Source organism: Strigops habroptila, chromosome 10, assembly GCF_004027225.2.
Source record: "Strigops habroptila isolate Jane chromosome 10, bStrHab1.2.pri, whole genome shotgun sequence".
NCBI lineage: Eukaryota > Metazoa > Chordata > Aves > Psittaciformes > Psittacidae > Strigops > Strigops habroptila.
This window is the reverse complement of record NC_046359.1, coordinates 35,295,758-35,318,680: the sequence shown is the minus strand read 5'-3', so window position 1 is coordinate 35,318,680 and position 22,923 is coordinate 35,295,758. Positions and strand designations below refer to the sequence as shown.

At 44.4% G+C, this 22,923-nt stretch overlaps 1 protein-coding gene across 1 annotated transcript; it reads right to left on the bottom strand.

The window, feature by feature from the left end:
• Positions 1–827: 827 nt before the first annotated feature.
• ACBD3 (acyl-CoA binding domain containing 3) lies at positions 828–21,758 on the bottom strand. The gene is made up of 8 exons (XM_030499843.1): positions 21,434–21,758; positions 13,036–13,177; positions 11,882–12,022; positions 10,962–11,120; positions 8,777–8,951; positions 5,233–5,425; positions 3,807–4,091; positions 828–2,910 (listed from the first exon to the last, which is right to left on the bottom strand). The coding sequence occupies exons 1-8, from the start codon at positions 21,693–21,695 to the stop codon at positions 2,699–2,701; spliced, it is 1,569 nt and encodes a 522-aa protein (XP_030355703.1). The 5' UTR covers positions 21,696–21,758; the 3' UTR covers positions 828–2,698.
• Between the last annotated feature and the right edge of the window lie 1,165 nt (positions 21,759–22,923).

Genomic DNA, 22,923 nt, shown 5'->3' with positions numbered 1-22,923 from the left:
GGAGAAAAGGGAATTTATACATGTGTGAGACAGGTACAATAGATCCAGCTGGGGAGGCTTGCTGCTGTAATTGCTCTGGTTTTCAATGCACTGGCACACTTCATGTGAAACTGCTTTGTACCATACCCAGACTATTTGGTACGTTGAACTTCTCAGCATCTTGCTTCTAACAGCACAGCACTTGTTTTGTTCTCACTGAAGATCACCTCTGCTCCCCAGACAAAATCCGGAAGCACCAGGTTGAGAGGCTGGGGGCAGATGGTGCCAATGGGACCTGGCACACCAACCAAACCAGTGCAAAACCCACTTCCGGCCTCAGCTCCATGATAAAAGCTACTTACTAGTAGTAGGTAAGCAGAGAACTGGGATTTCGGCCAACAGAAACCTTAGCATAACTTGCCTTTTTGGCTCTGGGTTCTTGCTTCTCTTCTCATTCAGTCTAAACTGCATAGTGATACCTGTCTCTTGCCCTTTAGGCCAAGGGCATTTCAGGACAATGCAGCCAGCCCCTACTGTGGCTTGGGACTGGGTTCATTAAGCTGCGGGGGGAAAGGTAGGCCCTTTGCTTACAAGTTCTAGCTGCCCACATCCAACCCTTTCAAAACCAAAGGTTTTGCTGTTCCAAGTTGGTCTCTTCCAATATTGATAGATGGCCTCATCCAGAGACTCATGCAGAGCCTTTGATCCAAGTGATTCGTCTGCTAAGACCGTGGTGTTTGCATGGTACTGAAGGTCTACAAATGAGAGGGCAGAGGACAAGCTTCTCTTAGCTGAACAGCCATCCACAGCAATGCCAAGGTTTCCAAGTTAATAAAAAGCCAACAGCATTACAGATAAATGTATTTTAATTCGGATTAAATACTATCTCAAGGTATCTTGAAATCGCACTTGTACTGTACTAATCAACAGCCAGAGGCAATAAAAAAAGTCTGGAAACGTAAAAGTTCTAACATCCAACACATGACAGTAAGTGCTGCCATTTAAAGCGACAAACACCGCTCCCAAGAACAGAGATTCTTCGAGGAAAAGGTTGTAACATTTTTGTATGGACAAAAAAAAAAAAGAAGATTTAAATTGAAGACCAGAAGAAATATATTAGTGCCTGCCTTTTCAAAAGGGTTTTTTTTTTTTTTCCTTTTTTACATTAAATACAGTTTTCTTTAAAAGCAAGGTACTTCCTAAACTCGTGGTTTATATACTGTATGTACACAAGAGCAGAACATTGTACAGTGTATTTGGATAAAGCAGCACTAACTAGCTAGAAGCTGGTACGGTGTTGCTGAACCAAATGCAAGATGACAGGTTTAAGCGCTCTAGGAGAAATATCTCCATGGTTGGTATGAGGAAAGGAAAGTATCATGTATGTACAAACCGATCATTCAAACAAACTCAACATCATTTGCCATGGAACTGTACATGCTGCAGCTAATCAATGGAAGTTTTACTGCAAGAACTCATCTGAGAAACCCAAAGTAACCGTTTTCTCCCAATAACAAAGTGCATTACCCATGCAGAGAGCACTTACACAAGTCGTCACCCCCCTGGGGTGCAGGGCTCCGAGGAGAGCAGATTCTTACTGCAGCCTCAAGCAGCCACCTGCATTTTTCCACTATACAAAATATGAGATGCCCCAACCAAACCATATGGAATTGAGATTAAAGCTACATTATTATCTGTATGTGCACTCTGCCTTTCTGCAGACAGTTACAGATTAAAGTAGAAAGTCTGCACCCAGCTATCACCAGCTCAGACTGAAATGGACTGGCAGTGATTTCCATAGTTAGTGCAACATTAACTCCTATACTTTATCAAAGTGACTTACTGTTCTTCAGATGCACAACGTGCTTATTCAGGTCTTACAAAACCAGACAAACCAGAAGACTGTGCAGAAAACTGGTTTCAGGTTTGCAGATATAGATATTTTTTAGTCTACCCCATTAAAACCCACCAAACTTAGAAATAGTTTGTGCCCTGGTTCAAAGTCAATTGCCTCAAAAAATTACTTTTTATTCTGGGGTTAGCAGTGGGGCAGAGATATTAAGGTTCTTCTTGTTACATACACTTTTAATTGTCATTCAAAAGAGGTTATTTGCTGTACTTTCAGGATGCTGTTCATCCTTGTCTTAGCCGCTACACTGGTTTAAGGAACTGAATGTTTCTTTGATGAGGACAGAAGCGAGACAACTTGTTTCTAAACTGCATCAACTTAAAAGTTTCAAGTTTTAATGGTGTAAAAATCTGACATTCCATTACAGTTAAGAGAAACTTGCTACATAGCAAACTGCATCCAAATCTACCAGTTATTGATGGGACCTTTAAATGAACTGTTAACAAGTTATTCAAAGCATCCAGACCTGGAAACATCAGATCACCCAGCCAGTGAGCCAGCAACTCCCTCCCCCTTTTTCATGAGGCTTTAACAAATGCAGCTGATGTGACCTTAGCACTGGAGCCAATGACTTCCATTGGTTAACTCCAATACCCAAAAGAGCTAGGGAGATCCTCTGTTAAGCCCAATGCAATATGCATTAGTGTCATGGAGCAGGAAGATCCCAGTGTCTACTTGTTAGAAGTTCACGCAAACCATACAGATACAGACAGGATAAAACACAGACTCAAAAGGATCCATTATGCTTGAAGAAAATTCCAAATAAAATGACATCTTCTGCACAGCCCAGCCTCAGACACAGCCACACCTTTATCTAGTATAATAAACTCTGTAGTAAACTGTTTTTGACCTCCATAGAGAGTAGGAGTTGTCAAACTTAAGAAGATAAACTCCTCTCCCTGGGTACTGGTGGCTGCCAGCATACACTTCTTCGTGACAGTCTCGTCTGTACACAGGCACTATTTCATCGAGCTGAGGCTTGTTGGCATTCTTTTTGGCTTTTTCTTCACTGCTAGTATTTTCTGCAAGGAAAAAAAAAAAAGAAGGTGTCAGTTAACATGGGTGGATGCTTTACAAGAGAAAGTCAGACTGATCTGTGGTGGACAAGGCACTCTTTGTTAGGTTAGAAATCAGATGGGTCAAAGGGGTTCATACCGAGGCAGTGGCTAAAGCATTCAGAAGCAGGAAGCACAGTGAGCGTGCTCACTTTATAATGGATTTTACAGTCTGATATTAAAACTCTCCATAACCAAAGCTGGATCAGTTTGTAGAGATGCCAAGCTTTCATTTTCGTTAAGACATTACCCCACATTGACTGCTACTGATCTGACATACACACTACTATGGTTACTCAGGGGTAATATCCAGAAGGCCACTGCTCCCTGCATCAGAGCAGCTCCTTCCAAGCACATCACTTGCTCATTTCAAAACACTTTTTCCTGATGGCATGCTAGGCTGCCCCATAGACAAAGGCTGTGACTTGTGTCCTGGCCACTATCAGGAGCTGCTCTCTTAAAAGCTGTTTTGCTGAAGCCTCAAGGGGAATTTCCTCCCCAGAAAAAGCTCATGAAGAGCAGGGCAGGATTTTTCTTAAGGTTTTCAGCATGCAGATCCACTATGCTCTATCATGGCAAAGGTTTCAATCTAGGTTATTGAATAGCTGAACTGGACAAGAGGGCACGCTAAGGAGTAAGTAAAACTTAGGAAAAGCATTTTCCCCACCCTCAACTGCTTTAACTGTGACCAAATGAGGTAACTAAAATTACTTTCAGAATTGCACTTCCTATTGTAAACTGAAGACAAGATTCCAGCTAGATGGAAGTCAGGGAAACTAGGAGATTACACAAGACAAGCAGTTGTGTTTTCCCCCATGGCAAGCTCTGCAGGACTGGAAGATTACATAAATAATCACACTTACCATCTTCCTCATCCTCATCATCACTGGATTCGCTGACATGCACACTGACTGCAGTATTAGGGGAGTCTGTCCATTCAAAACACACTCCAAAACCAATGTCATAATTGTCTGTAGCAAACTCCCAGAAGAGGTAAGAGCCCTCCTCATGAGTTGGTACTCTAACTGTAACGACTTCTCCTCGGCCCACTGTGATCACAGAGTCTGCATCCTGCCGGATTTTCTCCTTGAAGTCTCTTATCTGGGGTCGTGTCCACATCGATGGGGCAGCTATCACTGGAACAGAATCTGGAGAGAGGGGAGGAAAGACTCCAGTTAAGCTTTGTTTCAGTTACTTACGCTGCATGCTTGGGTGTGCCTTAGGGACGATTGAGGACCACAAGCATCAGAGTTGCTTCCAAGTAATTTTTATTTTTATTTCCTTAAGAAACATCTTTTAATGGTTGAAACTTGCGCAAAATGCAGTGCAAGTTTAGATATGACACTGCACATTTAAATCTTACCAGTCTGCCCATCCACCACACTTAAACCAGTGCTTACACAGAAAAGACTCAGAAGACTAATTTACTGTGACAGGTGACGAGGTTACATGGCACAGAACCCTTCACTGAAAGGAGTTTTAATAAGACAGAACCCGAGGTGGTGTATTTGTGTAGGAACCGTCAGATCCTGACTAAAATAACTGGACACCTCATTATGCAGACAGGGACCATGACATTGTTGGTTTCATACTGGGATCCAGAAAGTCTCTGGGGCTTGGAGCAACCTGGTCTAGTGGAAGGTGTCCCTGCCCACGGCAGGGGGGTTGAACTAGATGAGCCTTAAGGTCCCTTCCAACCCAAACCATTCTATGGTGATGATTCTATGACTGATGGTGGATGAAAGCACAGAGGTAACACCCAGAAATACCAGCAACGAGAGCGCTGCTGGGAGGCAACTTTTCCTGTCCCCCTTCCACAGCTTCCTAGAAGCTGTCTGAGGAAGGTGGGAAATGTGAGGGGACAGCAATCTGGACTGCATGTAAGTAGGGCAGTGTTCAGAGAGAGTTAGAATTTAGCTTTATTTTAATCTGCAAGGCTAAATCATTCAGTTTTGACCTGAGTTCAAGCGTTCTATATTTCTACACAAAATGGCTTTCTGCTATAACTTTTATGCTCCTTTCCTTCAAGTCAAGGTAAAAAGAGGTTCTGGATCCCATCCACTTTGCTTGAAATGCCTTTGCTGCTTCCTCTTTCCCTTTCCCCAAAGCTGAGTTTTGCCTGTGCAATATCGTACTCCCTTGAGAGAGACTGGACCCAGAAATCAAAGCTAGCTCTTGCATAACCCAATGAAGCCCAGCAAAGAGCCACAGCAACCATACTTCAGACATCTGAATCCTAAGAAAAGCTTTTATTATGCATTTTTAACTAAGGAATCTAAATAGCCCTACCTTTTGGTCCGTTCTCCAGTGCTTCTTCCAAAACCTCTGGATCCAGCTCTTTTTCAGGGCTGTCTGCATGTGTGCTGGCCTGCCCGTTAATAGATGGTGTGTCCCCTGGGGCAGGTGCATTTGCCTTCGATGCAGTAGTCAGGGGTGTCCCTGTCGCTGCCACAACTGCCTCCTGCTGCTTTTGTAAGGCTGCCTAAAATGACAGAAATTAAGTCAATAAAACCAAAACCTCCCAAGATGTCTCCCTCTTCCAGCAGAAGGTATAAAGACACTTTAAAGAAAGAATCTCCCCCTGCACCCCAGGAGGAGGCTTGACACAAAAGCCCATAAGCAGCACCCATTAACCACCGGTAACTGCATGCACTTAGTATCAGAGGAAGTGAATTCACTTTGTTCTAGGCTGGTGGATACAACCTGAAAAAGAAGATTCAACTTCCAAGTTAATTCGGGCACACACAATAAGCTCTTGCACTTAACTAGGGAAGTTCTGCATTTCAGTTATTCCTATAACATTGCTTTCAAAATGGAAAGTGATTGGTTTGTTTGCTGGTTTTTACCAGTGGGCTCAAAGGGTTCTAGCCTGAGCTCATCCAGGTCTAAAAGAGCTGGAAGTATTTGAGGTCTATTAAGTACTTGCCAATTTGTGACTTAACCTGCTCAACAGGGTTCTCTATCAAATCCACAAAGGCAGTTATTTAATATGAAAGCAGGATGCTCAAGAACCACAAGGACTGTGAGTGGTCTGGGAGAAGAGTTATTAAAGCTCAGAGGTGCTGTTTTTAGAAGATGACTAGCGTACACTGAAACTCTTTAGGTGGAATTTATCATGCTGTCCCTGCACAAAGGATTAAATACACCTAAAATGAGATTATACTAGATAACAACCATCCTTTGGATTTAAGCAGGATGCATTACCCCTTTTGCTTCAAGGCTTATTCCCCTGCTCCTAGTTATCAGTAGAGAGAGATTACATATACTTTTCCATGGGGACAGGGAAAAGGTATAATTCACACTACCATTCTTTAAAGAATAACTTAATAAGCACATGACTTTGACAAATGAATGGAACATAGTATGAAGACCGTATAGTCCAACACTAGTTAGATTTCAAATTTGAGCAATTGTATAGTTGCTGCCCAGATCCACTTTCTACTACAGTTCTATGTGCTGAGTCAATGTAAAGCAGCAAAAACTTTTCTAGACCACTATTGCATACAGCCCTTCCAAAATTAATGGTATCATAAGCTAATCTGTTGCAGCCATGACAGAACAGCACTTTTTAACTGCACTAATAGATCCCAAGGTGGCTGAGTTAGTCATCAAAAAAAAAAAAAAAAAAAAAGTATTCCTCAGAAGTCTTCAGGAAAGTCTGAAGCAGAATTAGGCAATTTTAGCTCTGCTACATGCTGCTTTTTCATCCTTTCCTTTACAAGAGTTGTCTAAGTAGAGATGTGAAAGATAAGCTTCATTGCCTAGCAGGCTTTCTATTTTGTAAGCCACTATAAAAGCAAGGCTGTTTTGCCCAGGTCTTGGAAGATGTTAGTCTTCTGTATGTAGAAAGCAGACAGCAATGACTGAAAGGAGCAATGCCTGATAGCATTGAAGAAAATTAGCAGCAGTGTCTGACACCTCAGTCTCAAGGGAGTATCAATTACAGAAGGGCAAGACTGATGAGGCTATAGCTTTTGCTTACCACTATGACACCAAAGCATTGGTAATAAGGTGTCACTAAGCTCCAAAAGTAACTATAACAGTGCAGGAAGCCTCTGACTTTCCTGTACCACTTCAACTCCATCAAATCACGGTTTGGCTTGGAAGGGACCTTTAAAGATCATCTTGGCCAACCTGCCTGTCATGGGCAGGGACATCTTTCACTAGATCAGGCTGCTCAAAGTTTCATCCAATCTGATGTTGAAGGCTTCCAATGATGGAGCATCCACAACTCCCCTGGGCAACCTGATCTAGTGTCTGACCACCCTCATTGTAAAAACATTTTCTTCCTTATGTCCAACCTAAACCTATACTCTCTGACGAAAATCACTGCCCCTTGTCCTGTCACTGCAGGCCTTTGCAAAAAGGTCTTTGTCTTCTTTATAAGCCCCTTTCTTCAAGTACTGAAAAGCTGCAGTGTCTCACCTTCTCTTCTCCAGGCTGAACCACCCCAACACTCTTAGCCTTTCTTCACAGGAGGGATGTTCCAGACCTCTGAGGACTTTCGTGGCCCTCCTCTGGATCCACTCTAACAGGTCCCTGTCTATCTTGTGCTGGGGACCCCAGAGCTGGATGCAGGACTCCAGGAGGGGTCTCATGATAGCCTAGTAGAGAGGGAGAATAACCTCCCTCTCAACCTTCTGGCCGCACTTCTTTTTATGCAGTCCAGGATATACAGTTGGCTTTCTGGGCTGCAAGAGCCCATTGCCAGCTCATGTCCAGTTTTTCAAACACCAGTACCCCCAAATCCATCTCTGCAGGGCTGCTCTCAATCCCCTCATCCCCAGTTTGTACTGATATTGGGGGCTGCCCTGACCCAGGTGTAGAACCTTGCACTTGGTTGAATTTCATGAGATTCACATGCGTTCGTGTGGCTTTCTTCCTTGGACAGTTCTTTGCTGAGGGCAGCCACCTCATCAGAACACACCGGACTTAAAATTCAGTAACTAATTTCCTGTTAAGTCTTTAGCTCAAGAACAGTAGACCTCAGGCTGGCAGTTATAGGCCATTTAAGATTCAGGTCATGCCTAGAGAGATCAGACATACAAGAGTTTGAAGTCTGGCTTACATCTGTTTAAGACAGTTACAGATGGACATCTCTGAACCTTAAAATAGCTTGAGATGTGAATACAGCACTTTCGTTAGAGATGCGAGATTCCCCTAAACAGAGAATTAGCCTTCCCAGGCGAGGCACAAAACCCCTGCAAAGTAGTAATGTGCTACCTCCACCCATTGATACCAGAAATATAAAAGTTTGTCCTCCCACCCAAATCACGAGCAAGCAACGTGATTAGATACTGATGTCAGACAATAGATGCAAAAGGAGGGAGAAGTCAGTAGTGCTCAAGTTGACAGGCAGCAGCAGTCTCAAACCCAGTAGTGATGTGGCAGTGCTGCATGCACGTTCAGCTGGAAACACATGGCTGACCAAAGCCTGCTGCTCTACACAGATCTTCAGGGGTGATACCTACACGGAGAGTCACTGGAATAGCTTTGTTCATGCTCAGATGCACTGGTATGTACCCCCATTAAACTACACACACAATCAATGCTGAAGCAGAGCATTTCACATTTGGTCTCCAAGAATAATATTGAACCAAGTAATTACTAATGGCTGCTTAGAATTTTCTTAACTAACTGCTGCTTCAGAAAACTACTTGAAAAGGATCAAATAATGGGGCTCTGGTGTTTAAATCTGAAGCAACATTAGTCACTAGGACACTATCTCCCCTTGTAGCAATTATCTTTTCAAGGAGATAACAGCAGACAAGTAAGCACCTCCCAGAGACAGCCTGGAACACAAAAACCAAGTTTCTCAGCTGCTTGGCCATACCTGTTGCTGTGCAAGCTGGACTTGATACAACTGCTGCATGTACTGTTGATAATGCTGTTCCTGGAGCTGCCGAATTAGGATCTGCTGCTGTTCGTAGTTGCCCGGATATTGCTGGGCTGCATACTGCTGGAACTGAATGGCAGTCTGGGAGTTCAGCGCTGCCATTATCTGTTGCCTAGATTGGTAGGAGGAGAGTATGAAGATTACAAGCAGCTAAGGGTATTGGGGAAATCCCTGTACTTAAGTGATTTAAGTAGCCTCAAAGACAGCTAATTCAATTCCTGCAAAAACCAATTAAAACAAATCTACATAATAGAGCAGAGCCCATAGGCAATGCAAATGTGAACTCTGCCGAAAAAATACGCTGAGAATATAAAGAAGGGAGCAACAATTTCTACCCAATGCTTGAAGAAACAAAAGCTCTTACATAATTCTCAATCTGTAGTCTGATCAAGAGGTAGTGCTACAAAAAATGCATGACTAAATTTCTCAAGCAAGCAAGAGGAAAACCCCCACATTTGGTTCCTCCAGAAAACATGTAGAAACCATTCTTCTAGCAGCCCTTCTACAGATATTGGTAAGGACATACGTGCTGTGGTACAGCATGACAATACTTTCTGCTACCTCTAAGAAGAACACACCACATTTACTATCTTAATTTCCCAGGACAGTATGCAAACAAATATGAAAAGCATGACTGACTGTGGCCTAATTCAGGAACAAAAATGTTCTGCCAAATAGGGCATCTGCACCTCCAATGAACTCAACTGCTGAAACTTCAGAAAGAACACGAGTCACTTGTGCACAGGCTCAGTTTTTCTCCTCTTTCCAAAGGGCTAACAAAAACTACATAGTAATATTACCAGTTTGCTCCAGGGTTTGTCTCACATGTTATATCCATCAGTGACCAACTATCAATGCTATAGAAGAAGGAAGAAGCATCACACAAACGCAAGGGTAATTCTTTCCTTCCTACTCTTCCTCCTTCCCCAAAAACCACCTTTTAAAAGCTCCAGGATTAGACTGGTTTAGTATACTAAAGGGCAAGACTTAATTACTCTTCCTCAAACTATGACCAGTTTAGATACACTTGGCCTGTATATACATACCAATATTCCTTTTCTCTCTAAATTCTTTATCTCTGTAACCTGCTACGACCACTTAATACACATCTGCTATTCATGTTTAAAATAAAACTCTTTTATCTTCAAGGCATATCATAGTTCTTGTTACCTAGCACTGTGCAACAGTTTCTATTGTATTCTCTGTTCATTTATGTCTGTATTTGACACTCCTCTGTCTCTCACCATGTTAAACAGCAAAACTTTTGGACTAATTATTTGCTCCCTTCCCAAACACAGCAAACCCAGGATCTACTCCAGAGGCACCTCCTGCAAAGACATTTTTATTGTGGAAAATGGCTGCTGACTGAAGCAGCTTTGATGATATACTATTTTCTTAAATATTATGTGTGCAAAGCTAGATCCATGTTTCCAGCACACCTGGGAATGATGAAATATAACTAGTGCTGTACATTCTAAGTAAACAACTTAATTCAGGCTACAAACAGAGGTTTAGTGCATTTGACCATGAATGTTGCACTCCTTTTAGAAAGGTGGTAAGATCCAGTGATTGCCAGTCTACAAATGAGATCTGCAGACACTTCACATTTCCTAGAAAGGGAGCACATTTAAGGAGGTAGTATTAGGCTACCAAGTTAGAAAATTCCAGCCATACATTCAAAACACCCCCCTGAACTGCACTTATCCTTTTTGCAAGGCTCCATCTTGTGTGAAAGGATGGAAACTTTCAAGTCACAGTTCAAACAATGCTTCCAGATGGACATTTAACTCCGCTCAGCTGAGTGCAGCATTAATCATTTAAGAAGCAGAGCCACAAGTCTTCATGAGGTGCAGCCCTTGAATTCAAAAACCTCCATAGCTTCTCTTTAAACAAAGCTTCTCTGGCACTTTGATCTGAGAAGGCTGCATACAGTGACATGTTAGGATAATTCTTCTCTGCATACTGTGTCCCTCTTAGCTAAGGATGAAAACGTCACTGCCAGACTCAAGTGCTCTGAACTTCAGGTATTCAATCCTAGCGTAACTATTTAAACAGTTAACACAGTTGTCTCAAGTGCAAGGCAGTTATTTTCTTTGACGTGTTGTTTGTTTCAGCTACTCACTTCTGTTGTTCCATGCGAAGTCGTTCCTCCTCTATTCTCCTCCTCTCTTCTTCTTCCCTTCTCAGTCTTTCCTCTTCATCTCGCCTACGTTTTTCTTCTTCTTTTTGTAAACGCTCACGCTCTTCCTCTTCACGCCGCCTTCGTTCTTCCTCTTCTCTTCTGCAACATCCACTCAATAAGCTATTTCAGCATTCCTACAACCCTAGGATGAGTTATTTTCAACATGCTGTAACCTGCCTTTTGCCTACCCAATAAGGCTTTTCGTTTGGTATCATCTCCTCCCACTGAAATTGGCCTGGAGAAGTGTCTTGTTGGACACAAGAAGAAAACATATCACTGTTTAGTTTTACTGCACTCTACAGTATGACAAGTGTAAACTCTATATTATAATTTGGTATTCATTCTAAGCTGTTACTATACTATCTCTAGCAGAGAACAGTAGAAGAAAATTGCCTGGAAAGCTTTAACAACTCCCAAGCTTTAACATACGTTCAATAAACACATGGATACTATATTTTAATAATCACACAATATGTAAATGATAGTAGAAGATAGCCTTTGTCAAGCTGCTAACCCATGCTAGAAGAGGAGTTTAAAGCACCTGACAATTTCATGTTCTGTGTATGGTTAGTCCACAGACATATCAGTGCAGACATTGTGAAGTGTGTATTTCTTAAGCAGATGACAGTATCAGCAACATTAAAACAACTCTTTATATTCTAGGAGTCATCATCTCAGAAGCAATCATTCCTTATTGGCAAAGTAAAAAGGCTTAAAAGAGATCAAGTGGTATCACAGCCACCTAAACCTCAAGCACTTCTCTTCCCGGGACAAATTCAGCCTAAGCTAGCTGTGATACTGTCCATAGGTCAAGAGTTATACACTCAGTATTCTCCAACATCAAAGGACTCAAACATTACCTTTTCTTTTCTTGTTCTTCTTTCTCTATCTTGTGGGAAGTGACATACGTTGAAAACAAGTGACAGCACCTATTCAGGAGCTTAACAAATTCTGTCATAGCTTTTTGCTTTGACATGTTTCCAAGGGCAGCCCATTCCTTCCTGAGAGAGAGAAATCAGCTGAAATAACAGAAGGCTCAACTCTTTTGAAGTCAGTAGTGAACTCTGAGAACCCAGCAAAGGAAAAGAAGTTGTGAGATGAGGGACCAAAGTTTATCACATGCAGTTTCAGAGCACCAACAGCTTTCTCCCCAAAGTGCTCTCTCCTGCCTACACCAGAACAACTCCTTCAGGCAGACATAACTGATTGCTTATATGAGATCTCATACACGCCATCAACTCTACTTAGAATTCTGAACTACACCCAAAAGCTTCCCAGCTATCAAATGAACCCGAAATACTTTTTACCCTTCTTCCACTCTAGTTTGAGGAAAAGAATGCACACATTTTACTGGATGAACAAACATGGTAACAACCACCGATTATAGTGCTTCAGTTAGTTTAATGCAACAGCCTGATTCTTCCTAAAGGAAAGCTACATCCATCTGGGCAAAAGCAGTGCACTGGGTCCAGCTCCAAGAAGCCAGTGCTGTGTTGCACATTACCTTCACACTAGAAATAGCAACAATGGACATTACAAGTGCAGCCTGAACTGCAAGCAATGCAAGAGAGACACGGGGACTGCCCAGATCTCACGAAAGTTTACTCAGAGTTTGAATGCATCAAGTATCTGAAATCAGAAATTATCTTTGGTGAATGCTGCTACCACTGGCAAAAGGCTTGGTGTGCTATAACCCTGGTGTGGGGTTAGGATGAAACACAGGCCTGCACATTAATGCACAGGCATGAACTCTTAAACTGCTATGAGAAATTGGACTGTCAGCACAGCAGCTTTTCCTAATGCGGTTCAAAAAACCCAATAATCTTCTGTTAGCATCTTTACAGAACTGTGACTCAGATTTCTAAGATGCATTCGAAGAGGCCACTTTCACTTTCCACTACCATACACACATATCGAGGCAACCCACATACTTGTCTTCTTACTGCGGAAACTGGATGTTATCTTCAGACAGGAAAAGCAGAGTTAAGACCAAGAAGAGCACCAGTCCTTTTACCTTCTATCATTCCCCAGCACGTCAAAGAATCCAACTTCAGGGCAAGTGTCAGGGTTGTAAGGTCCCAGCAGAACCTGCTTGTGCAGTGCCACAAGTTTGAGTTTTTCTTCATATGTTGGATGAAAGGCTTTGCCATCTTTTTCTGTAGGAAAAAAGAAAAACCACAAAAGACAATTTCACTGTTGTGATCAATTGATTAAGTATGGGACAGCAAAGAACATTTTGTATAACCACTTTTTCCTCAATAAAAAGAGAAGTAAAAGTCAAGTCACAAAAGGTTAGACAAATTCAGTTCTATTCAAATGAAGACCAGTCCAGAAGAGACTTCAGCTGCTGAAACTGAATTGTGAAGTGTTTTTCATCATACCATCTAGTCACTCTTAGCTAGCAAGTTATCACATAAATATTTATGATAATTAGTTGAACATCATACCACATGGATCTATAGCTCTGAAATATTTAAAAACCTTAACTGAAATCAAATGTCTCTGCTAAGTCTGCTGTAGAGTGAGGCTAGGAAGGATTTTCCACAAAGAAAGAGGTGATGTTAACTTTATAGATTGCTCTCCTTTTGTGTTCTTCGTCTCGATGGAAGCTGAAAAAGCAAGGCTTCAGGCAAGGAAAACTGCAGAGAGGAAAAATTAGAATTAAGGGAGAGTTCTCCTTGAGGGAATTGGATTGCTGCACTTTGCCAAGGCAGCTGGAATAAATGAAAAGTCTTAGAGGTGACTCCATCAGCACCAATGCGTTCAGAGAGCTCCAGCTGTAAGACACAGGCAGCATAAGCTTGAACATAACCAGAATTCGAATGGCTCCACACCAACACCTTTTGAAGCAGTCCTGGTTAGATCCTGCCACGCACTTACTGGTAGGAAGAGACTTGCATTGATCTAAAATTATACATGAATTAGTCAGCTAGGACTTACCTCAGCACATCTAAAGTGTCAAAACAAATCACAGGAAAAAGCATCGCTACACATAATTACACTGCTCATTAAGAAAAGACCTTTTTCTTGAACAAGAAAACAAATAAATAAGCATAATCTCCTTTTGGAAGGGCTAAAATGAGGGAGCTATTGCCAGAAGTAAACAACAGTCATTACTCATGACTGCTACTAACTGCTCCCCATGTAGCCAGGAACTGCGGGCAGAGCTGCCACTCGTTTCCAGCTCTCCTTTGGAACAAGTTGTTTACAGCCCCAAACTGAACAATCCAATTCACACCTGAATTTTAGGGCTGACATTTACGTATTGCAAAATTGCTTGGCTGATGCTTGTGAACAGAGTTATTATGAAGAAAAGCAGCAAATCTCAGAACAAAAGAGGAGGGGCAATACCTCTACTATGGCTTATTAAGAAACTCAAAGTGAATACTTCTGAAAATTGGAAGCCACCCCAGAGAGAAGCTGTTTACAGGTCACAGCAAGAAGCTGTATTTTTGACAGACCAAGTTCAGTACATTACTGAACTTAGTTAAAACATTACGAGGAACCATCACGTGCACACCATTTGTTTTGAAGCCAGAATCAAAGAATTAGGAAGGTAAACATTTAATTACTTATTACTCATTCCTAGAGGTCCACTTCACTCTTCCAGAATCTCAAGTAGTCACTCTTTTCCCAGTATCACAGAACTCCACAGCAAATATAGCTTCCAGCCTCAAAAAAACAGAAACCTTTCTCCATAAAAATACCTATTTCCAAAAACACCTGGTAGGGTGGAGAAAGGGGGGATGTAAAGACTGAACCAGATTCAGTGGTATCCAGTGAAAGGACAAGAGCAGCAGACACAAACTATGCCCCATCCCTGGCAGTGTTCCAGGCCAGGTTGGACACAGGGGCTTGGAGCAACCTGCTCTAGTGGAAGGTGTCCCTGCCCGTGGCAGGAGGCTGGGACTAGATGAGCTTTAAGGTCTCTTCCAACCCAAACCATTCTGTGATTCTATGACAGGAAATTCCACTTAAGCATAAGAGTGGTTGGTTGGTTTGGGTCTTTACTGTGAGAGTGCTCAAGCACTGGAACAGGACGCACAGAGAGATTCTGAAGTCTCCACCCTTGGAGATACTCAAATCCCAAACAGATGTAGTCCCGAGAAGCCTGCTCTGAACACAGGGGGCTAAACTCTACAGTCCCCAGAGGTCTCTTCCCATCCCAACAAGTCTGTGATCCTTAAGAGATGCAAATCTTCATGTCCATGTCTCTCCCTGGGTCTGAGGTCTCCTGCTCTCTGGCTTTTCCTTAATTCTTCACGCTTCATATCTAACTCAGAACTTGCTTATTAGGTGGCAAGCACTTCCTTTAGCCTCTATGAACAACATGCACTTTGAAACCATACTTCATATCCTGGGGCAGCAAGCTTAAAAGCCAGTCCATTGATAAGGGTAGTACACTGAAATTTTCCCAGGCTTCTGAGCAAAGTATGCTTCCCAAGAGGGTCCCTATGGCATAATTTACCTTGCACAACCTGCATACCTACAGCTGTCTGCCAAAACCCATAGCTATTTGCTGTACCGGGCTGCTACCTAAGCCAGCTAACATCATCGGTATTTGAACTTGCTTCTGAAGAAGGTTAAAGGGAATAAAAACAACGTTTCCCATGCCCTACACCACACGTCTGCATTTTCACAGAACAGAGAAGTCAGACCTCAAGCCTTAACTACCAAGAGAAGCCAAAAGTCTACATTTACAAAGAGTGGCAACCCAAGGGAAGAACAACAAACAAGCTAAAGAAGAGAGGAAAACAGACAGATGAGAAAAAGTACGAGACAGGAATTCAGCAACTTGTAGATAATGCAGATTAGAAGCAAACTCTCTGCAAAATATCTGGAGCCAGTCAAGAGAGCAAAGTTGTATATTAGCTATTTTTCAGTTGAATTCTTCAGTGTGAACCACACTATATAATTATTCCAAAGATTTGGCATTGTTGCTGTTAAACTGAACCAGAGGACCTGAAGCCATCTGCAGAGTCAAATATGCCAAAAACAGCATTAGTGAGTCCAGACAAGTAGAAGCGCCAAATTTATTCAAGCATCCGTGAATGCCCCATTTAAGTATTACCCACACATCTAATACAGCTGCCGGGAAGCTGAAGAACATCAAAGAGCTCTAGGGAACACACTGAGAAATCCAAAGGATGCGCACAGCAGTAGTACGGCAACTACACATCCCTCCCTGTGCCACTGGCGTGTCTGACCCAACAGGGCCAGAGAATGTCTCAGCTTTCTTACACAAGAATAAGAGACTTCTTTTAGCTCAAGAGAATCCAGCAGCGTGCGCTTGCAGCCCAGAAAGCAACCATCTGCTGGGCTGCATCAAAAGAAGCGTGGCGAGCAGGTCGAGGGAGGTGATGCTCCCCCTCTACTCTGCTCTGGTGAGACCCCTCTGCAGTTCTGTGTCCAGATCAACATTTGTGGAGCTGCTGGAGCAAGTCCAGAGGAGGCCATGGAGATGCTGAGAGGGCTGGAGCAGCTCTGCTCTGGAGACAGGCTGAGAGAGCTGGGCTGGTTCAGCCTGGAGAAGAGAAGGCTCCAAGGAGACCTTAGAGCAGTCTTCCAATACCTAAAGGGGCTGACCAAGAAATGTGGAGAGAGGCTTTTGACAGGGGCCTGTAGGGACAGGACAAGGGGGAATGGCTTTAACCTGACAGAGGGGAGATTTACATTAGATATTAGGAAGAAATTCTTCCCTGTGAGGGTGCTGAGGTGCTGGCACAGGGTGCCCAGAGAAGCTGTGGCTGCCCCATCCCTGGCAGTGTTCAAGGCCAGGTTGGACACAGGGGCTTGGAGCAACCTGCTCTAGTGGAAGGTGTCCCTGCCCATGGCAGGGGGTTGGAACTGGATGAGCTTTAAGGTCCCTTCCAGCCCAAACCAGTCTGGGATTCCTTCTCGACAATACCTCAAACCATCGTCCACCTGGAATGGCAATTCCTCAAGTCAACTAAACGATGCTTAAACAGCAGCCTCTAACAGATCAAATCAAGTAGTGACTAAGGGGATGGTTTCACAAACAAGGCAGGCTATGGACATACGAGGCTTTAGGCATTCTGCAGTAAGGGCCATACACACACACATACTTCACTAACAACATGAAGTAGTTCAGCCAGAACACAGAGAAAGACTGGTCCCCACTTACTACAGGCTCAGGCTTCAGTGATGTGTGCCATGAAACCACAACACCCCTGAAAAGGAAATCCTTGCACACCTAATATCAGCTCTTCATACAACTGCTCTCCTTGACAGTGCCTACTTTGTTTAGATGCCTGCAAAAGAGAGATCCATTGAGAGCAGCTCAGTTTAATACCCCAGAAGACCTGTACTTAAAACACTAATGACCCTCCTTGTGCTACAGGTACTTCACTGACCACCCTTTGTGTCGGCATGCAAACACAACAGAAAGTTGAAGCTGTAACTAGTAATGAAAAGCAGACAACAGAGGCTTATGTCACTCTGTGGCACCGCACCATTGACATGAATTGGTATAAAACCACACATTTAGACTCAAGGGAGCTTGAGAAACATGCTTAAGAGACTGCATCATGCAAGATACTGTTACTCCTACATAACTTCAGATAATTTTTTTCCCTTGTAAGGAACATGGTGGCACAACATGCTGCAGCTTCCACTCAACTTCACCTACTGCACTCACTCTAAATGCCCAATTCCCATGGGATAGTATTCAGTCGAGTCACCTATAAGAAGCTAGAAAACAGTTCACGAACTGCAATTTTTCACCTCATAGCTTGTGAAAACAGAAGTCTCATGTTAGTGCTCTTAATGGGTAAAGTTTTAATGAGCGGGACCAAAACTGAGAAGCACAAGAACTGAATCACTGTGTGCAGAACCCAGTACACACTTAGACTCCTATTTCTCCTCTCCCGAGGATGTTCTGCATCAACAGAAGAGTTACCAACCAGCCCTTCCAATTAAATGTGATCACAGGCTCAACTTCACACCAAACACAGATACATTATAGAGGTTTTCATACTGAAAACAAGAGCCTACTTAACTCATGAATTGCAATCATGCCATCAAATTAACCATCAAAACAAAAGTGAGGTCAAACAATTTAGAATGATGTATTGCTGAGGTTAAAGATGCATTCTTGTTAGGATAGGAGGAAATAACTTGGGGCAGTCAAACAAAGTTAGAATACTTAACATACCAGGAGAGCTTTTAGATACCAAAATGATATGGTTTGTATATTGTCTACTCAGCTGTGCTGCACTGCAAATCACTTTAGACAGTGTATGAACAGTTCAGGGACTGTCATATACTAGAGGTTGGGTGCAATGGTATTTCAATGACAGGATGTGGAAAACCATAAAGCCAGGCTGGTACTGGAAGAGATTTGCTGGCAGAGCTATGATAGGCACCCCCTCCTACTGCAGGACACAGCTTACACCTTAAACAAGTTACCTTCCCTGACATAGCTCCTACCACAGCAGAATAAGCCATCAGAGACACTTCTGCTCTGCCAGCTGCCCCAGGACACATAATTACAGACAGTCCAAGAGAGAAACACATGCACCCCTTTCAGTAACATGACTATGTTCTCCACTATATACTGGATCCAGCACAGTGGAGCAGCTTCTTAATGGCAGCCAAAATGCTGGTTGACTCGAGCTAGGCTCGCCAGAGCAGTAAGGGAAAGAGTGTGTATTGCAAGGAAGGCTCTTGTTTTCTCACAGAAAAATGGACTGGAACACTATTAACCATCAATTTTCTATGCCTCTGTTATTCCAAAAAGCTCTCTTCACAAGCCATTATGGATGCGACAAAAAGCAAGCACATATCTCCTGCACAGCCTAGGGCCTGATGGTTGAAGTGACCCAGGGTCAAGCATTTTAGATCTGCTTCTGCCTTTATCAGAGACAGGATGAAGTAGCTTTTGAGTCTCTTCAATATATTAGCCTAGTTTCAGTTGTGTTCTTCACATTGTTTATATGCACTCCCACCCTGTCTTTGTCTTCGAGCAATTCCGTTACATGCAATATGCCACCACAGGCAAGTGTTAGCAGTCATTATAATAAGCAAACCCAAAGTATTTTATCAGATTCAACCTCCCTAGGAAGAAAGTGCATGATGAATTACATCCAGACAACTCAGTCTGCACACTGAAGCAGAAAGGAAGATGCTTAACTAGAGATTGCTGCTCACCCTTTGACCTCACACAGGGACTCCTCTAGCATCCCGACCCAAGCTCCTTCCATCCCAGTCACCACTGTTAATCCAGATACCATCGTTCTCCCAAACAAGTGCTGCCCTGCATCACTTGTTTGTTCTGTAGTAGCTGTGTGAGTAGGTAACATCATACACTGAGGCACGGATATCAACTAGCTTTAAGATAAAGTTTTTCAAAGACACCTCACCTCTCAAAATCAGTATAGTTTTTAGAAGAATGATCAGAAACGAGATCTCAGCATTGAACTATCAGCATGGGTCAAACTTCAGATCCCTCATATGCTGCTCCTCGAAGGAAAGGAGGAATCCGTATTTGTTCCTTGGCATCTACAAGGCTGCTAAACAACCATGCCCACTCCCACAGTTGTTTTGACAGTGGATGCATGAAAATCATTTGGAAATGAGACCAATTATTTTCAGAGCCATGCAGATATAGAACAAGCTGGCAGAATCAGTGCTCTTAAGTATTACAAACTCCTGTAGGTCGCATCGCAGCTATAAATAAAACTCCTCGTGTTATGCCACCTTCAGAAAAAAAAAATACAGATGAAAATACAAGCAATAACTTCACGTGGCTTATCCTAGTCATAAAGAAAGAGGAACGAGGTCTTCCTTTGGAAAGTCTGATAACTCCACACAATGTGGAAAATCCTCCTCTTATGAGCAAAACCATGCATTACTAGAAATCACAGCAGATTAAGAAATGAGCAGCAGTAAGTCGAAACATACTGAAATTAAGCCTTTAATAAAAAGGAAGGCAACAAAAACCCCCACAGCTGAAACACCACAACAAAAGGAACTGGAACTTAGACACTCCATTGACTTTTCACCATCGAAGAGGAGACAAAGGTAAAGCATAAATGTCATTAAAACATGATACACAATAGACATAGGTTAGCAATAATGTAGATAAGCTCATTCACAATGTGCAATTTTTATACTGTAAATACAGGTTCTGGTAGAATATTAAACCAAGACAAAATAAGACCAAAGATGACCGAGACAAGGGATTTGCTACTGCAGAGACATTTCTTTCTGCGTCAAGAATAAAAACGTTCATTAAACCAAAGCAGAACTCTTTCAAGCAGCTTGAAAAGAGAAAGAGACAGAAGTTACAATGCTGCCACAAGCTGATACCTGGTGGCAGCAGCTTCTGACACAAAAAAAGAGAAAAAAAAATCAAGACTCTTATGAATCCTTATGCATCTTACAGCTTAAAAAAAGCATCTTTGTATGTTAGCATGCTAAAAAAAAAGCTGCTTTGCAGAAGGGCATCAGAACAGAGTCAAAGAATGAGCGTTCAGGAAAACTGCTTAGAGCTCCTAACAACTATCAGTGTGCAAGACAGCCGAAGCGAAGAAAACAGACAACTCTGTCCTTGTAGCACGGTTCCCACCTGCCTTGCCCTCAAAAGAGGCAGCTTTCCTGCGGGAATCATCCAACAACTGCCTGCCACAAGAGTGACCTTTCCAAGTACAGAGCTGCACCTTCCCCAGCGCAGGCACATCGCTGGACTCCCTGCTCTGCGCCCCGTGCCCAGCGGCAGCCGCCTGAGCTCCAGCAGTGACACATGGCTGCGAGGCGCTCAGATGCTGTAGCGCAATGGAGCGCTAGAGCGAAGGCAGCTCTTCCTCCGAAACCACGGTCCATTTCCTCACCTTGAGGAAAGCAAGTGTGGCAAGGTCCCTGCAGAAACAAACCTGGCTGCAGGGGATCCCGAGACAGCTCTAAACCCTGGGAATTTTATGGCTTCCTTGCCCGGCTGCCAGCTGGAGTCCTATCGGCACTGGAAGCAGCAAAGAAGTGAGCACCCTGTGGATGGCACAGCATCTCACGCCAGCACCCCGGCTGTCAGCAGACTCGATGACACCCAAAGAGCGCACTCTTCGCCTACATTTACTAGGGTTTTCTTCACATGCCACAAGAAAGGATTTCTCTTTTTTCGCTCCGTTTTTAGGCAAACCCTCGGAACCACCTCCCCGGCCCCATGGAGCGGGCACACCGCAGCCCGCAGCAGCCGTCCGGCCCTTCTCTCGGTCCCCCGCCCGGGCTCACCTTCCTCACCAGGAAAAGCGCATCCCCGCACGCCACCTCCGACCCAGCCCGCTGCAGCACCGACCCCCGGGGCCGCCCCTCGGGGCTCTCAGAGGACCCGGGGCTCTGCGGGCAAACGGGCGATGCCGCGGCTCCCCGCCCGGCGCCGGGGAGTGCGGACTCACCCTTGAAGAAGCGCAGCGCCAGGCCGTACAGCTCCTCCAGCGCGAAGCCCCAGCGCCGCTCCAGGCTCAGCGCCGCCTCCTCCGCCGCCGCCTCGCCGCTGGCCTCCGCCTGGCCCGGAGAGCCGGGGCCCGCTCGGCTGCGCCCCGCCGCGGGCTCCCCTTGCCCCGGCCGCGCTTCGCAGTGCGGCACCTCGGCGTTGGGGCTCAGCGTCAGCCCGTCCACCGACACCTCGAGCCGGTCGGAGCTCAGCACCGCCGCCATCCTCCGCCCGCCCTCCGCCTCCTGCTCCGCCGCGGCGGCCACGTCCCGACTTCCGTTCCCCTCCGACCCGGAACATCCGCACCAGCCCCTGCTCCCGCCCCTCGGCCCCAGCTCCGCCCCTCGCCGGTGCCTGTTTGCCGGCGCCGCAGCGGCGCGGTTCCCGCCTCAGCCCGGCCCCGGGTGGGGGGTGAGGACGGGGCGCCCTGACCCGCTGCGGCCCGTGAGGTGCCTCGTGTCCCCGCTTCCCGGCTCGCCGTGCTCCCTGCGGCTGGAATTCGGCTCCCAAAGCTCGGGTTACACCCGCCGGTGTCGGCTTGCCCCATGGGAATGAGGCTGGACATAAACCCAAATCCCAGCGTGCAGGAGGTTACATCAGTTTTTTGGGGGAACTGCCGCGCTGTTTGGTGGGTTTATATAAAGGAATGATGATTTTTCCACAGCACGCTAAAAGGCTTTGGTGGTGTGGGGTCTGACAGTGGTCTCCATTGCTCCACTTGCGGGAAACATGCTTGAGGTCTCGCACAGGAAAGAGATGAGCCAGAGAAAGGAAAGAAGAGTATAAGGCAATTAGTTTTCCAATCTGCAATTAGCTCACTCCCTTGTGACCATGAAACACCACTCACAGCAATACAATTATCATCTGCTGCACAAGGGGAGAAACTCCCTCCCAGCTAAGGGGGTTTATTCCCAGGGCAGGAGGTCCTCACAGGGTTTCAGGAAACACTGCATTAGCATGAAGTGATTTTGGTCCCATTTCCCACCCAAACGGAGGTGGAGGCTGCTCACCTGGGCAGTGGGGTGTCCCTGTCTGGTGGTTCCCAAAGCAAAAGAAGGGACCTGTGCAGCTCTGCAGCCTTCACTGAAGCCCACTGCCCGTTTCTTGAGTTATGTGCAGTCACTCACACCGCTCAGGAGTTTATGTGCCGTGCAAGGGAGTTTTAGATCCATCTGCTGATCTCTCAGGAATGCTGAAGAGATTTTACTGTCGCGCTTGCAAAGCGCTTTGAAGCCCTTGGGTGAAAGGGAGAAGAAATGTAAAGCTTTAGTTTAAAGTACTCCATTTCCCATTAGTGTTTCTTGAGAGATTGAATGCCACACAGGGCGCTGTTTACTACAAATGGGGCAGAATTTGATTCAGATGATGAATCATCTGATCTTCAAAAGACATTTTACAACCAATTGGAAATCTTTTGTAGCTTCTTCACTGCATTTTGGTTTGGTTTTGTGA

Bases quoted from the DNA above. Each gene is read 5' to 3' on its own strand.
- ACBD3 (XM_030499843.1), bottom strand. From the start codon at position 21,695: ATGGCGGCGGTGCTGAGCTCCGACCGGCTCGAGGTGTCGGTGGACGGG. The intron at 13,178-21,433 runs GTGAGTCCGCAC...TTTTTCCTACAG, and splicing joins GGCGCTGCGCTTCTTCAAGG to AAAAAGATGGCAAAGCCTTT. The intron at 2,911-3,806 runs GTAAGTGTGATT...TTTTCCTTGCAG, and splicing joins TGATGAGGATGAGGAAGATG to AAAATACTAGCAGTGAAGAA.